Here is a 13,735-nt window from a genome sequence, read left to right as displayed (position 1 = left end):
CATTAGTGGTGTGGTCAGCCAACATTGGAAGTAAAACTTGTAAAACTTCTGTGCATTTATCACATATATGAAACTCAGACCCAATTAGTTGAATATTGATAAAATAAATATATGCAACTAAATTGCCTAACTAAGATTTAAATTAGTTATTTTTTTACTCAATTTTTAGAATAAACTTCATACAGATATATTTGGCTGGTTGGCAATGCCATACCACATCTCCTTATTTTTATATATAAATCAGTGATTAGTTCAAGTTACAAGTCAATGAATAAAAGACTGAAGACTGAATTGAATTTTAAATGATTTTTAAATGTTCTCAACCCTATAATGATCATCTAGTTGTTAATAATATAAAATATGTAAATAAGGTATAAATAGATTACATTGTTTACAGTAGACCATCCATTAATTGTTGGGTGTTATTAAGTTCATGTTAAAAATCAAAACAAATCTTTAGATATTTGAAGTGAGAATAGTTGTTTGGACTTACTTTCACTAGCCATCATTGGTAAATATACATGTATAAAAGTGACTACAGTTTAAGAGAAAATTGTTTTGTTTTTCGTCTAAAAATTAGATTTAAACAAACCAATCTTTGAGCATCATGGTCTTAAATTTAATTATAGAGATATGGAAGTATAAGTGTCTTTCTTTATTTGGTGTTTTGAAATCCTCATAAGATCTCAATTACATTTTTTTGTAAACTATAACAGTACATAAAATATTGAGGAAAATCGAAGATACTAATTATCATTTAAACTTGGTTAAACTGTGGTTAACAATTGTATTTTGACCATAATCATTAATACAGAGCTATGATCAGATACAGTTGTAGGATTTAGAAAAAGAGCAGTCAAAAGGTTCAGATCCCACCCTTTGTGTTTTGAATTAATGCTAAATACGCCTGAGCATAGAGGTATATGATTGAAAGTGTGGAGGATACATTAAATACTTTATGATTGACAGGTGCTTGTTAATTAACCAGCATGGAAGATACTAAACATGCCTGGTATATCCTATTATACTGTGGGCACTCTTCATCTGTAATAATACCATACTGTGCATGGTCACTCTCTGAAGCTTCATATGTCTTTTTTTATTTTTATATGTTTCCCAGAGTGGATGAGGTAAACTAATGTCTATCCCACTCCATTGATTCATCAATAATTCTCATATGATTTGCATATTGTATGATACAAATTTTAAATGTATCAAAATTTCCTACAATATAGTTCTTTGCTCTGTTTTAGAAACAAATAATTTTATCTTTCATTATAGGTTCTAGAAGTTTTTGTTTTTTTAATATGTGTTTTAGCCTCCATGCAAAATGTAAGTTTATGAACATTTTACAAATGACATCTGGATATATGGAATTAAAATGGTTCATTATCATGATATATTTAATGATTCTATTTGATAAAAAAATTCATCAAGCAGAGATTTTTGATTTTTTTCCCTTTTAAATGTAATTAAGTCTCCCAAACAAAGTTTGGACTTGTGCGCAGCGTTTCTCCAAAACCGCTTGTCAGATTGACTTAGGATTGGGGTATTTTAGGGGGTAGAAAGCAGGGAGGGTTTAACTATAGAACCCTATGGGATTTTATTTTCAAAATTTTTTAAATGAATATAACTTGAAAACTATAAGAGATAGATACATACAGTCTTCAAAAATGATTATAGGACAATAAAATAAATCACATCAATTTGAGAATGTGCTATTATCTTGTAAACGGTCCAGATCCCCATCCCTAAACCATATATATTCTTGTAGGGGACAATAAAACAAAACAAATGAAATAAAAGGGAAGTCCCTGGGGGGTCACCCCACCCCCTCTTGTTGGAAAACTTTTAAACGGTCCAGATCCCCACCCCTTAACCATATATATTCTTGTAGGGGACAATAAAACAAATCAAATGAAATAAAAGGGAAGTCCAGTGAGTAGGGGGTCACCCCACCCCCTCTAGGTTGAAAACTTGTAAACGGTCCAGATCCCCACCCCTAAACCATATAGTCTTGTAGGGGACAATAAAACAAATCAAATAAAATAAAAGGGAAGTCCCTAGGGGGTCACCCCAACCCCTCTTGTTTGAAAACTTGAAAACGGTCCAGATCCCCACCCCTAAACCATATATATTCTTGTATGGGACAATAAAACAAATCACATGAAATTAGATGGAAGTTCCTGGGGGTCACCCCCACCCTGTTCAATTTGAGAATGTACTATTATCTTGTAAACGGTCGTCCACATCCCGACCCCTAAACCATATATTATCTTGTAGGGGACAATAAAACAAATCAAATGAAATGTAGGTAAAGTCCCTGAGGGTCACCACCACCCCCTCCTGTTTGAAAACTTGTAAATTGTGGAGATTCCTACTTGTAAACCATATACATGTATATACTTGTATGGGACAATAATTCAAATCAAATGAACATGGGACCATATGAATGGGGAGTTATCAGAGCTTTGTTTGGGAGACTTCGTAACAGCATCCTGTTACAATTACTTCTTGTTTCAAATATTTTTCACTTCATACAATGTGGAACTGATTGTCCATGTACTTGCAAAATAAGTTCCAGTTTAAATAGAAGCCAATGTAAGGTGTTTTACTTTTTTTTTTAATAATTAGTTGTTATAATCATATTTATTTACTGGATTTACACCTGTATAAGTCAGTAATGATGGGCGAAAATGTCATGGATCTGATATCATTGCTTGTCGTCTGTTTATGAGGCTCATCAGTGTGTCTTGTTTCTCATGTTTATATAGATTAGACTGTTGGTTTTCCAGTTTGAATGGTTTTACACTAGTCATTTTGGGAGCCCTTTTAATATAGCTTGCTGTTTGGTGTGAGCCAAGGTTAGGATTTGAAGGCCATATCTTGACTTCAACAAACCTTGACCTATAATGGTTTACTTTTATAAATTGTGACTTGGATTGAGAGTTGTCTTATTGGTACTCATACCACATCTTCCTATATCTATTGGATAGAGAGTTGTCTTATTGGCATTCATACCACATCTTCCTATATCTATTGGATAGAGAGTTGTCTTATTGTCATTCATACCACATCTTCCTATATCTATTGGATAGAGAGTTGTCTTATTGGCATTCATACCACATCTTCCTATATCTATTGGATAGAGAGTTGTCTTATTGTCATTCATACCACATCTTCCTATATCTATTGGATAGAGAGTTGTCTTATTGGCATTCATACCACATCTTCCTATATCTATTGGATAGAGAGTTGTCTTATTGTCATTCATACCACATCTTCCTATATCTATTGGATAGAGAGTTGTCTTATTGGCATTCATACCACATCTTCCTATATCTATTGGATAGAGAATTGTCTTATTGTCATTCATACCACATCTTCCTATATCTATTGGATAGAGAGTTGTCTTATTGGCATTCATACCACATCTTCCTATATCTATTGGATAGAGAGTTGTCTTATTGGCATTCATACCACATCTTCCTATATCTATTGGATAGAGAGTTGTCTTATTGTCATTCATACCACATCTTCCTATATCTATTGGATAGCGAGTTGTCTTATTGTCATTCATACCACATCTTCCTATATCTATTGGATAGAGAGTTGTCTTATTGTCATTCATACCACATCTTCCTATATCTATTGGATAGAGAGTTGTCTTATTGTCATTCATACCACATCTTCCTATATCTATTGGATAGAGAGTTGTCTTATTGGCACTCATACCACATCTTCCTATATCTATTGGATAGAGAGTTGTCTTATTGGCATTCATACCACATCTTCCTATATCTATTGGATAGAGAGTTGTCTTATTGTCATTCATACCACATCTTCCTATATCTATTGGATAGAGAGTTGTCTTATTGTCATTCATACCACATCTTCCTATATCTATTGGATAGAGAGTTGTCTTATTGGCACTCATACCACATCTTCCTATATCTATTGGATAGAGAGTTGTCTATTGGCATTCATACCACATCTTCCTATATCTATTGGATAGAGAGTTGTCTTATTGGCATTCATACCACATCTTCCTATATCTATTGGATAGAGAGTTGTCTTATTGTCATTCATACCACATCTTCCTATATCTATTGGATAGAGAGTTGTCTTATTGGCATTCATACCACATCTTCCTATATCTATTGGATAGAGAGTTGTCTTATTGTCATTCATACCACATCTTCCTATATCTATTGGATAGAGAGTTGTCTTATTGGCATTCATACCACATCTTCCTATATCTATTGGATAGAGAGTTGTCTTATTGGCATTCACACCACATCTTCCTATATCTATTGGATAGAGAGTTGTCTTATTGTCATTCATACCACATCTTCCTATATCTATTGGATAGAGAGTTGTCTTATTGTCATTCATACCACATCTTCCTATATCTATTGGATAGAGAGTTGTCTTATTGGCATTCATACCACATCTTCCTATATCTATTGGATAGAGAGTTGTCTTATTGGCATTCATACCACATCTTCCTATATCTATTGGATAGAGAGTTGTCTTATTGTCATTCATACCACATCTTCCTATATCTATTGGATAGAGAGTTGTCTTACTGGCATTCATACCACATCTTCCTATATCTATTGGATAGAGAGTTGTCTTATTGTCATTCATACCACATCTTCCTATATCTATTGGATAGAGAGTTGTCTTATTGGCATTCATACCACATCTTCCTATATCTATTGGATAGAGAGTTGTCTTATTGGCATTCATACCACATCTTCCTATATCTATTGGATAGAGAGTTGTCTTATTGTCATTCATACCACATCTTCCTATATCTATTGGATAGAGAGTTGTCTTATTGTCATTCATACCACATCTTCCTATATCTATTGGATAGAGAGTTGTCTTATTGTCATTCATACCACATCTTCCTATATCTATTGGATAGAGAGTTGTCTTATTGTCATTCATACCACATCTTCCTATATCTATTGGATAGAGAGTTGTCTTATTGTCATTCATACCACATCTTCCTATATCTATTGGATAGAGAGTTGTCTTATTGTCATTCATACCACATCTTCCTATATCTATTGGATAGAGAGTTGTCTTATTGTCATTCATACCACATCTTCCTATATCTATTGGATAGAGAGTTGTCTTATTGTCATTCATACCACATCTTCCTATATCTATTGGATAGAGAGTTGTCTTATTGTCATTCATACCACATCTTCCTATATCTATTGGATAGAGAGTTGTCTTATTGTCATTCACACCACATCTTCCTATATCTATTGGATAGAGAGTTGTCTTATTGTCATTCATACCACATCTTCCTATATCTATTGGATAGAGAGTTGTCTTACTGGCATTCATACCACATCTTCCTATATCTATTGGATAGAGAGTTGTCTTATTGGTACTCACACCACATCTTCCTATATCTATTGGATAGAGAGTTGTCTTATTGGCATTCATACCACATCTTCCTATATCTATTGGATAGAGAGTTGTCTTATTGTCATTCATACCACATCTTCCTATATCTATTGGATAGAGAGTTGTCTTATTGTCATTCATACCACATCTTCCTATATCTATTGGATAGAGAGTTGTCTTATTGTCATTCACACCACATCTTCCTATATCTATTGGATAGAGAGTTGTCTTATTGGCATTCATACCACATCTTCCTATATCTATTGGATAGAGAGTTGTCTTATTGTCATTCACACCACATCTTCCTATATCTATTGGATAGAGAGTTGTCTTATTGTCATTCATACCACATCTTCCTATATCTATTGGATAGAGAGTTGTCTTATTGTCATTCATACCACATCTTCCTATATCTATTGGATAGAGAGTTGTCTTATTGTCATTCATACCACATCTTCCTATATCTATTGGATAGAGAGTTGTCTTATTGGCACTCATACCACATCTTCCTATATCTATTGGATAGAGAGTTGTCTTATTGGCATTCATACCACATCTTCCTATATCTATTGGATAGAGAGTTGTCTTATTGTCATTCATACCACATCTTCCTATATCTATTGGATAGAGAGTTGTCTTATTGTCACTCATACCACATCTTCCTATATCTATTGGATAGAGAGTTGTCTTATTGGCACTCATACCACATCTTCCTATATCTATTGGATAGAGAGTTGTCTTATTGTCATTCATACCACATCTTCCTATATCTATTGGATAGAGAGTTGTCTTATTGTCACTCATACCACATCTTCCTATATCTATTGGATAGAGAGTTGTCTTATTGGCATTCATACCACATCTTCCTATATCTATTGGATAGAGAGTTGTCTTATTGGCATTCATACCACATCTTCCTATATCTATTGGATAGAGAGTTGTCTTATTGGCATTCATACCACATCTTCCTATATCTATTGGATAGAGAGTTGTCTTATTGTCACTCATACCACATCTTCCTATATCTATTGGATAGAGAGTTGTCTTATTGGCATTCATACCACATCTTCCTATATCTATTGGATAGAGAGTTGTCTTATTGTCATTCATACCACATCTTCCTATATCTATTGGATAGAGAGTTGTCTTATTGGCACTCATACCACATCTTCCTATATCTATTGGATAGAGAGTTGTCTTATTGGCATTCATACCACATCTTCCTATATCTATTGGATAGAGAGTTGTCTTATTGGCACTCATACCACATCTTCCTATATCTATTGGATAGAGAGTTGTCTTATTGGCACTCATACCACATCTTCCTATATCTATTGGATAGAGAGTTGTCTTATTGGCATTCACACCACATCTTCCTATATCTATTGGATAGAGAGTTGTCTTATTGTCATTCATACCACATCTTCCTATATCTATTGGATAGAGAGTTGTCTTATTGGCATTCATACCACATCTTCCTATATCTATTGGATAGAGAGTTGTCTTATTGGCATTCATACCACATCTTCCTATATCTATTGGATAGAGAGTTGTCTTATTGGCACTCATACCACATCTTCCTATATCTATTGGATAGAGAGTTGTCTTATTGGCACTCATACCACATCTTCCTATATCTATTGGATAGAGAGTTGTCTTATTGGCATTCACACCACATCTTCCTATATCTATTGGATAGAGAGTTGTCTTATTGTCATTCACACCACATCTTCCTATATCTATTGGATAGAGAGTTGTCTTATTGGCATTCATACCACATCTTCCTATATCTATTGGATAGAGAGTTGTCTTATTGTCATTCATACCACATCTTCCTATATCTATTGGATAGAGAGTTGTCTTATTGTCATTCATACCACATCTTCCTATATCTATTGGATAGAGAGTTGTCTTACTGGCATTCATACCACATCTTCCTATATCTATTGGATAGAGAGTTGTCTTATTGGCATTCATACCACATCTTCCTATATCTATTGGATAGAGAGTTGTCTTATTGGCATTCATACCACATCTTCCTATATCTATTGGATAGAGAGTTGTCTTATTGGCATTCATACCACATCTTCCTATATCTATTGGATAGAGAGTTGTCTTATTGGCATTCATACCACATCTTCCTATATCTATTGGATAGAGAGTTGTCTTATTGGCACTCATACCACATCTTCCTATATCTATTGGATAGAGAGTTGTCTTATTGTCATTCATACCACATCTTCCTATATCTATTGATAGACAGTGTATATAATCTGATGATAAAGTGACTTTTTATAAATACTTGAGATTTAATTGTTTATGTTGTAACATCTTTACTCTAAGCTTGGTTGATGATGAAGTATAAGTGTGCTTACTGTATTTTTATTGGAGAGTTATCAAACTATTTGTTAGTATCTCAATCATGATTAGTTTAACAATGTATCTGAGATAGCGTTTGTGTTAATCACACAGAGGTCAATGCAGTGGAATAATCTGACTCTGTTACTGCAGTGAGTAATTCATGTTTGTACTAATAATGAAAATAGATTTATTATTAGATAGTTATGAAGTCTTGAGTACATGATTTTTTTTTATATTTGTGACAAAATCTTTCAAATAATTTTCTCTTATTTTAGGGATAAAACCAAACATTTGGGAAGACATTAAAGGACTTATTGTTGTTATGCTAATCTGTCAGAGTCGAGGCTATAAATAGATATACAATGAATCAAAACATTCACTATTACACATATTTGTCAATGATTGATTGATTGTTGTCCAGTTACAAATATTTCAACTAATCAATATTCAAAGAAATTCTATGAAACAATTAATTTCTGATATTGTTTTTTTAAATCAAAATAACACAAAAAATGGCCCACGGGTTATTCGGTGTGAACCAGATTTTTTTATGTTATTTCTTCAAAGACAGAAGAAATATTACAGTCATTCCTTAAATAATATTTGTTCATTTTTTACATATTTTTTTTTAATCTCAGCAATTTAAGTATAAACCATTCAGTATAAATCTGTTGTCCCTGGATATTACCATAAACAATCACTCAGTCATTTCTGTAACAGATAAAATACCTGCTTCAGTTTCATCTCTAAGTCATAAAAGTGGCTCTTATATAAATTTAATTACCAACTGCAGTGGAAATAATACATTGTAAGTTTTATATGAATAATAATAAATGATTTTACAGCTGTAAATAGATCATACCAGGGCTCGTCTCAGGGGGGTCTTAGGGGAGCTCAGAGGCTGTTTTCTACAAAAAAAGTACAAGTTTTTCTAATTTCACACTTAAATTATTTTGTCTTTTTCTTATCTTTTACATTGATTTTCCAGTAGATATTGAACACACTGAGATTTCTCTATGCTTTTTTTGTTGTAAATTAAGCAGTAGTCAGAGAGACAAGGCAACCTTAGTTAAATTGTTACTAGAATGGTACTTAAATCTTCTGACACGTTTATGAATGTAGATAAATGAATTCTTTAGTATAGATATTAATTTGGGGAGGATCAAGGTAAAGGCTGATGTTCAGGATGAGGGGTAAGACGTTAAAATTATTACTTAACATTCTGATATTATTTTAAAAATTCTTGTAAACTAATTATAAGAAAAATGACTGTAATTTAAAAGTTTGAAATTTATTTTGCTATTTTTTATTATTATTTTTATTGTGATGTATATATTATTTTTCTTCTATCAGCAATTGAAATTTATATTAAAGAAAAACTATAAAGGAACCTATGTTTTAATTCAAGTTTCAATTGTTGACATGAAAAAAATAATTGGTTTATGGAGAGATCTCAGTCTTACACAATGATGTTAATGTTATTGGATATGTAACATCTATATAGTGTTATCCTGAAATAAGGTCAAACTCCTAAAAACCTCACTTCTGAATTAAAACCTCTCACAGTCCATTAACCAAGACATGATGTTCACAAAGGGTAATGTATAGTAATTATAACAATTTATTTAGATAACATTTGTAAATTTATCAAAAAGAACTTAAAATTATGTTCTGAAAAAATTTTGCTTGCTCAGCATATGATTATTACAGTAGGAAATTTACTACAATCTGAGCATTTTTCCTCAATTATTTTCACATTTTAGAAAGAACATGTCAGAAGAACAGGAAACTAGCTTTGTTTCTTTTGTGAAGGTCAGCCTTTAACTATTTGCCAACATTTAACAAAGTATAGTTTAAAGGGATAAAGGGGGTTCCAACTATATGTCCCATGATCCTGAAGAAAAAGGGGGGTTCCAATCCTAGGACATTCCCCCCCCCCCCCTTCTGAATCTGCCTCTGCAATGGTTCTACAATCGTCAAAACCTACATGTCAATTTGCGTTTTATTTGTGAGATGTTTCTCATGATTGAAATGATGAGTTTAGCCCTTTTCAACTTCTTTTTAGCTCACCTGGCCCATCGTCGTTGTCGTCCGTCGTCGTTAACTTTTACAAAAATCTTCTTCTCTGAAACTACTGGGCCAAATTAAAGCAAACTTGGCCACAATCATCATTGGGGTATCTAGTTTAAAAAATGTGTGGCATGACCCGCCAAACCAACAAAGATAGCCGCCATGGCTAAAAATTGAACATAGGGGTGAAATGCAGCTTTTGGCTTATAACTCAAAAACCAAAGCATTTAGAGCGAATCTGACATGGGATAAAACTGTTTATCAGGTAGAGATCTATCTGCCCTGAAATTTTCAGATGAATCAGAGAACCTGTTGTTGGGTTGCTGTCCCTGAATTGGTAATTTTAAGGAAATTTTGCTGTTTTTGGTTATTATCTTGAATATTATTATAGATAGAGATAAGCTGTAAACAGCAATAATGTTCAGCAAAGTAAGATTTACAAATAAGTCAACATGACCAAAATGGTCAATGGACCCCCTAAGGAGTTATTGTACTTTATAGTCAATTTTAAACAATTTTCATCAAATTTGTAAATTTTTACTACTGGTAACATTTTCCACAGAAACTACTGGACCAGGTTCATTATAGATAGTGATAATAGTAAGCAGCAAGAATGTTCAGTAAAGTAAGATGTACAAACATATCACCATCACCAAAACACAATTTTGTCATGAATCCATCTGCTTCCTTTGTTTAATATTCACATAGACCAAGGTGAGTGACACAGGCTCTTTAGAGCCTCTAGTTTGTCTTGCCTTTAATTAGATGAAAGGATGTAAGTTGCTGAAAGCCAGACATAGGGGTAATAATGCTTTTCTAGCAACAGCTATGTCTGATCAGGATGACATTATCTTAGGTGTAAACAATTGTTTTCTGCCTGGACTAGTACCCTGATATATCACTGATATTTAGTTTTAAGTCACGGTGCTATCAGTGCATGTACATGTCAGTTTGAAGTCTATTTCAAGGCTACTAGGTCATGGTTCAGCAAATCAAATAAAAGAATTGAATGTTAAATTAAGTCTTTGTTTAAGTTAGTTGATAATGGAACTTCTTGTGACAGATCAATAATATTTTCACTAAATTTTTGTAACTATCAGTATACATCATGCAGTTTAATGATTATTTCAGGGCCTGCTCCTAGGTCATGGTCAAATATTATAAATTATTGCAATGTTGCAGTCCATCAGAATTTTTCTTGTTAAAAAAAAGCTAGTTCATAGTGTGTGATGGTGTAATCGTGACATTGTAATATAAAGTGAATCACTGATAAAAAAAAAAAAAAAAAAAAAAAACAACTATTGTTAATTATCCATTTTTAGATGGTGACTTTCCCTTGTCATCATCTTATGGTGTTTATATATCTCAACTTGTACGATTCGCTCGTGTATGTAACAACGTATTAGATTTTAGCGAGAGAAATTTATGTATTACTGAAAAATTATTACACCAGGGTTTTCGATATCACAAACTGGTCAAAACATTTACTAAGTTTTATCACCGGTATAAGGAAATAATTCGTAAACATAACTCAACATGCAGACATCTTATACGTTCAGGTATTTCACATCCAAAATTTTATGGAAATATTCTTTATAAAGCACAAAAATGTCAGTATTCTCTTCAAAAACTAACAAAACCTTTAAATAGACTTATTAAAAGGGGATATAGTTACGATACTGTTGTCAGGTCATTAAAGATTGCATATTTTGGCTTTAACATTGATTCACTGATAGGGTCTTTGCATCGGAACTAAACACATTTATTTCTAAAAAAAACAGATGTTGGCATGACACGGGTTATGTTCTTCTCATATATTTTATGATAGTATGATACTAAACCCCTAACGGGAGGGATTGTACCTGATATTCATATGATGAAGACATAATCTTTCGATCAGTTTAATTGAGGTCTGGAGCTGGCATGTCAGTTAACTGCTAGTAGTCTGTTGTTATTTATGTATTATTGTCATTTTATTTATTTTCTTTTGTTACATCTTTTGACATCGGACTCGGACTTCTCTTGAACTGAATTTTAATGTGCGTATTGTTATTCTTTTACTTTTCTACATTGGCTAGAGGTATAGGGGGAGGGTTGAGATCTCATAAACATGTTTAACCCCGCCGCAATTTTGCGCCTGTCCCAAGTCAGGAGCCTCTGGCCTTTGTTAGTCTTGTATGATTTTTAAATTTTAGTTTCTTGTGTATAATTCGGAGTTTAGTATGACGTCCATTATCACTGTACTATTATGCATATTTTAGGGGCCAGCTGAAGGACTCCTACGGGTGCGGGAATTCTCGCTACATTATTATGACATTGTAATATAAAGTGATCTCTGTAAAATAATTATGACATTGTAATATAAAGTGATCTCTGTAAAATAATTATGACATTGTAATATAAAGTGATATTTGTAAATCTTTTCCAAAAGTTCAAAAATGTTCCAATTAATATACTGGTACACATGCCTTCATTCTGTGGATACAATTATCTGATCATATTATGTTATTTTATTAATTTTCTCTTATTTCGATGTATCAATACTTTTATTATGTAATTTTATTGACATTTGATCGAAAAATTAAATACTCCTTACAGAAGCCAGTAGATATTCTTACAAACATTTCTGTTCAAATGTGTTGACACAGTGCAATGAATATTTACATTTGGTAAATAAATATTTCAGACTTTGTAAAGACAGGAGGTAAGAAGGAGAACAGCCAGTTAAGAGTCATATTGATTTTTATAATGAAAGGTCAAATGACTTGGTCAGATTCTTGACCACTGGATTATTATTACACAGGACAAATCTTATTTATTTTCCTGTACAGCTAGATGGTTAGATTTGTAGGATTTCATTTGTTTATTGTGTTAGTGATGGACTTGAATGAAATAAAATGTAAATAGTCAGTTCATGTTTGGAAGGTTATCTGTATTGACATGGTCAGTTAGTTTCAACAATGGCTAAAATTTGGAATGGAAAGTTATATTTATAATAGATTGAGGTACATAGAGAGAATAACAGATAGAAATCGTCTGGTGAGGGATTAACAGATATATACCTTATATTTATAAAGGATAATATTTGGTGACAGATCACTCTCAAAAACTCCATAAATTTTGTACCACTCTGTACATGAAGTAGGACTATAATATGACTTTGGAGGATATTATCATTTACATTCAATGTTTTTTTATCATTTATCAGATTTTTTTTTCCTCACTATTATCGTTCAATCCTGATCTGATGATATTATAGGACTATCCATGAAGGACGGAAACTGCAGTCAGTCTATGAATCCTAACCAGGCAATGTTTACCGGTAATTGATTTTGTTTCCCAATCCACTATAAAAAAATATGTTTAAACTAAACTAAATTAATTTTGTGTTTCACCATTACTTCTTGGTATTTGAGTTGTTACATTGAATTTTATAGATCATAGTATTTATGTAATATCAACAAATAGGATTTAAAAATGACATATTAAATCTATTTGTAGGAATGGTCAGTGAGTCTCAGAGATGGACAAGATTGGCAATGAATTTCTTCATAGTATTTGTAAGTCTGTGTCATGTGACATCATCGTTAGACTTTCAATACCACAACTACCAGGATCTGACCAACTACCTGAAAAATATGTCCAACACATATCCTGATCTTACACATTTGTACAGTATTGGGAAAACTGTTCAAAGTAAGTAACTATTAATTAAACTTGAAAATGAGTTGTCTCCCTTTCAATGCTATACATGAAACCAACATTTGGAATTACCTAAAACTTTGGACAATATTGTTAGATTTCTACAGCCTTATTCTCCTGGATACTATTTCTTTGTTGAAATTTTATTTTGTATATTTACACATAAATTTATTTG

General features: G+C 32.6%; 1 protein-coding gene across 4 annotated transcripts in view; it reads left to right on the top strand.

The window, feature by feature from the left end:
• The window catches only part of LOC134728105 (carboxypeptidase D-like), a 39,886-nt gene that overhangs the window by 14,016 nt on the left and 12,135 nt on the right, over positions 1-13,735 (top strand). For 3 of the 4 annotated variants that reach the window (XM_063592534.1, XM_063592533.1, XM_063592535.1), the window contains one exon: positions 13,360-13,554. In XM_063592534.1, coding sequence (XP_063448604.1) covers positions 13,362-13,554 — 193 coding nt within the window. In that variant the 5' untranslated portion in view covers positions 13,360-13,361. Of the gene's footprint in view, positions 1-7,738; positions 7,938-13,359; positions 13,555-13,735 lie in introns of those variants that run through there. The other variant, XM_063592536.1, reaches the window with a different exon arrangement.

The sequence above is a fragment of the Mytilus trossulus genome, chromosome 8, assembly GCF_036588685.1.
Source record: "Mytilus trossulus isolate FHL-02 chromosome 8, PNRI_Mtr1.1.1.hap1, whole genome shotgun sequence".
Lineage (NCBI taxonomy): Eukaryota > Metazoa > Mollusca > Bivalvia > Mytilida > Mytilidae > Mytilus > Mytilus trossulus.
Note: the sequence above shows the minus strand (reverse complement) of the source record. Positions and strands in the feature narration are given on the sequence as shown.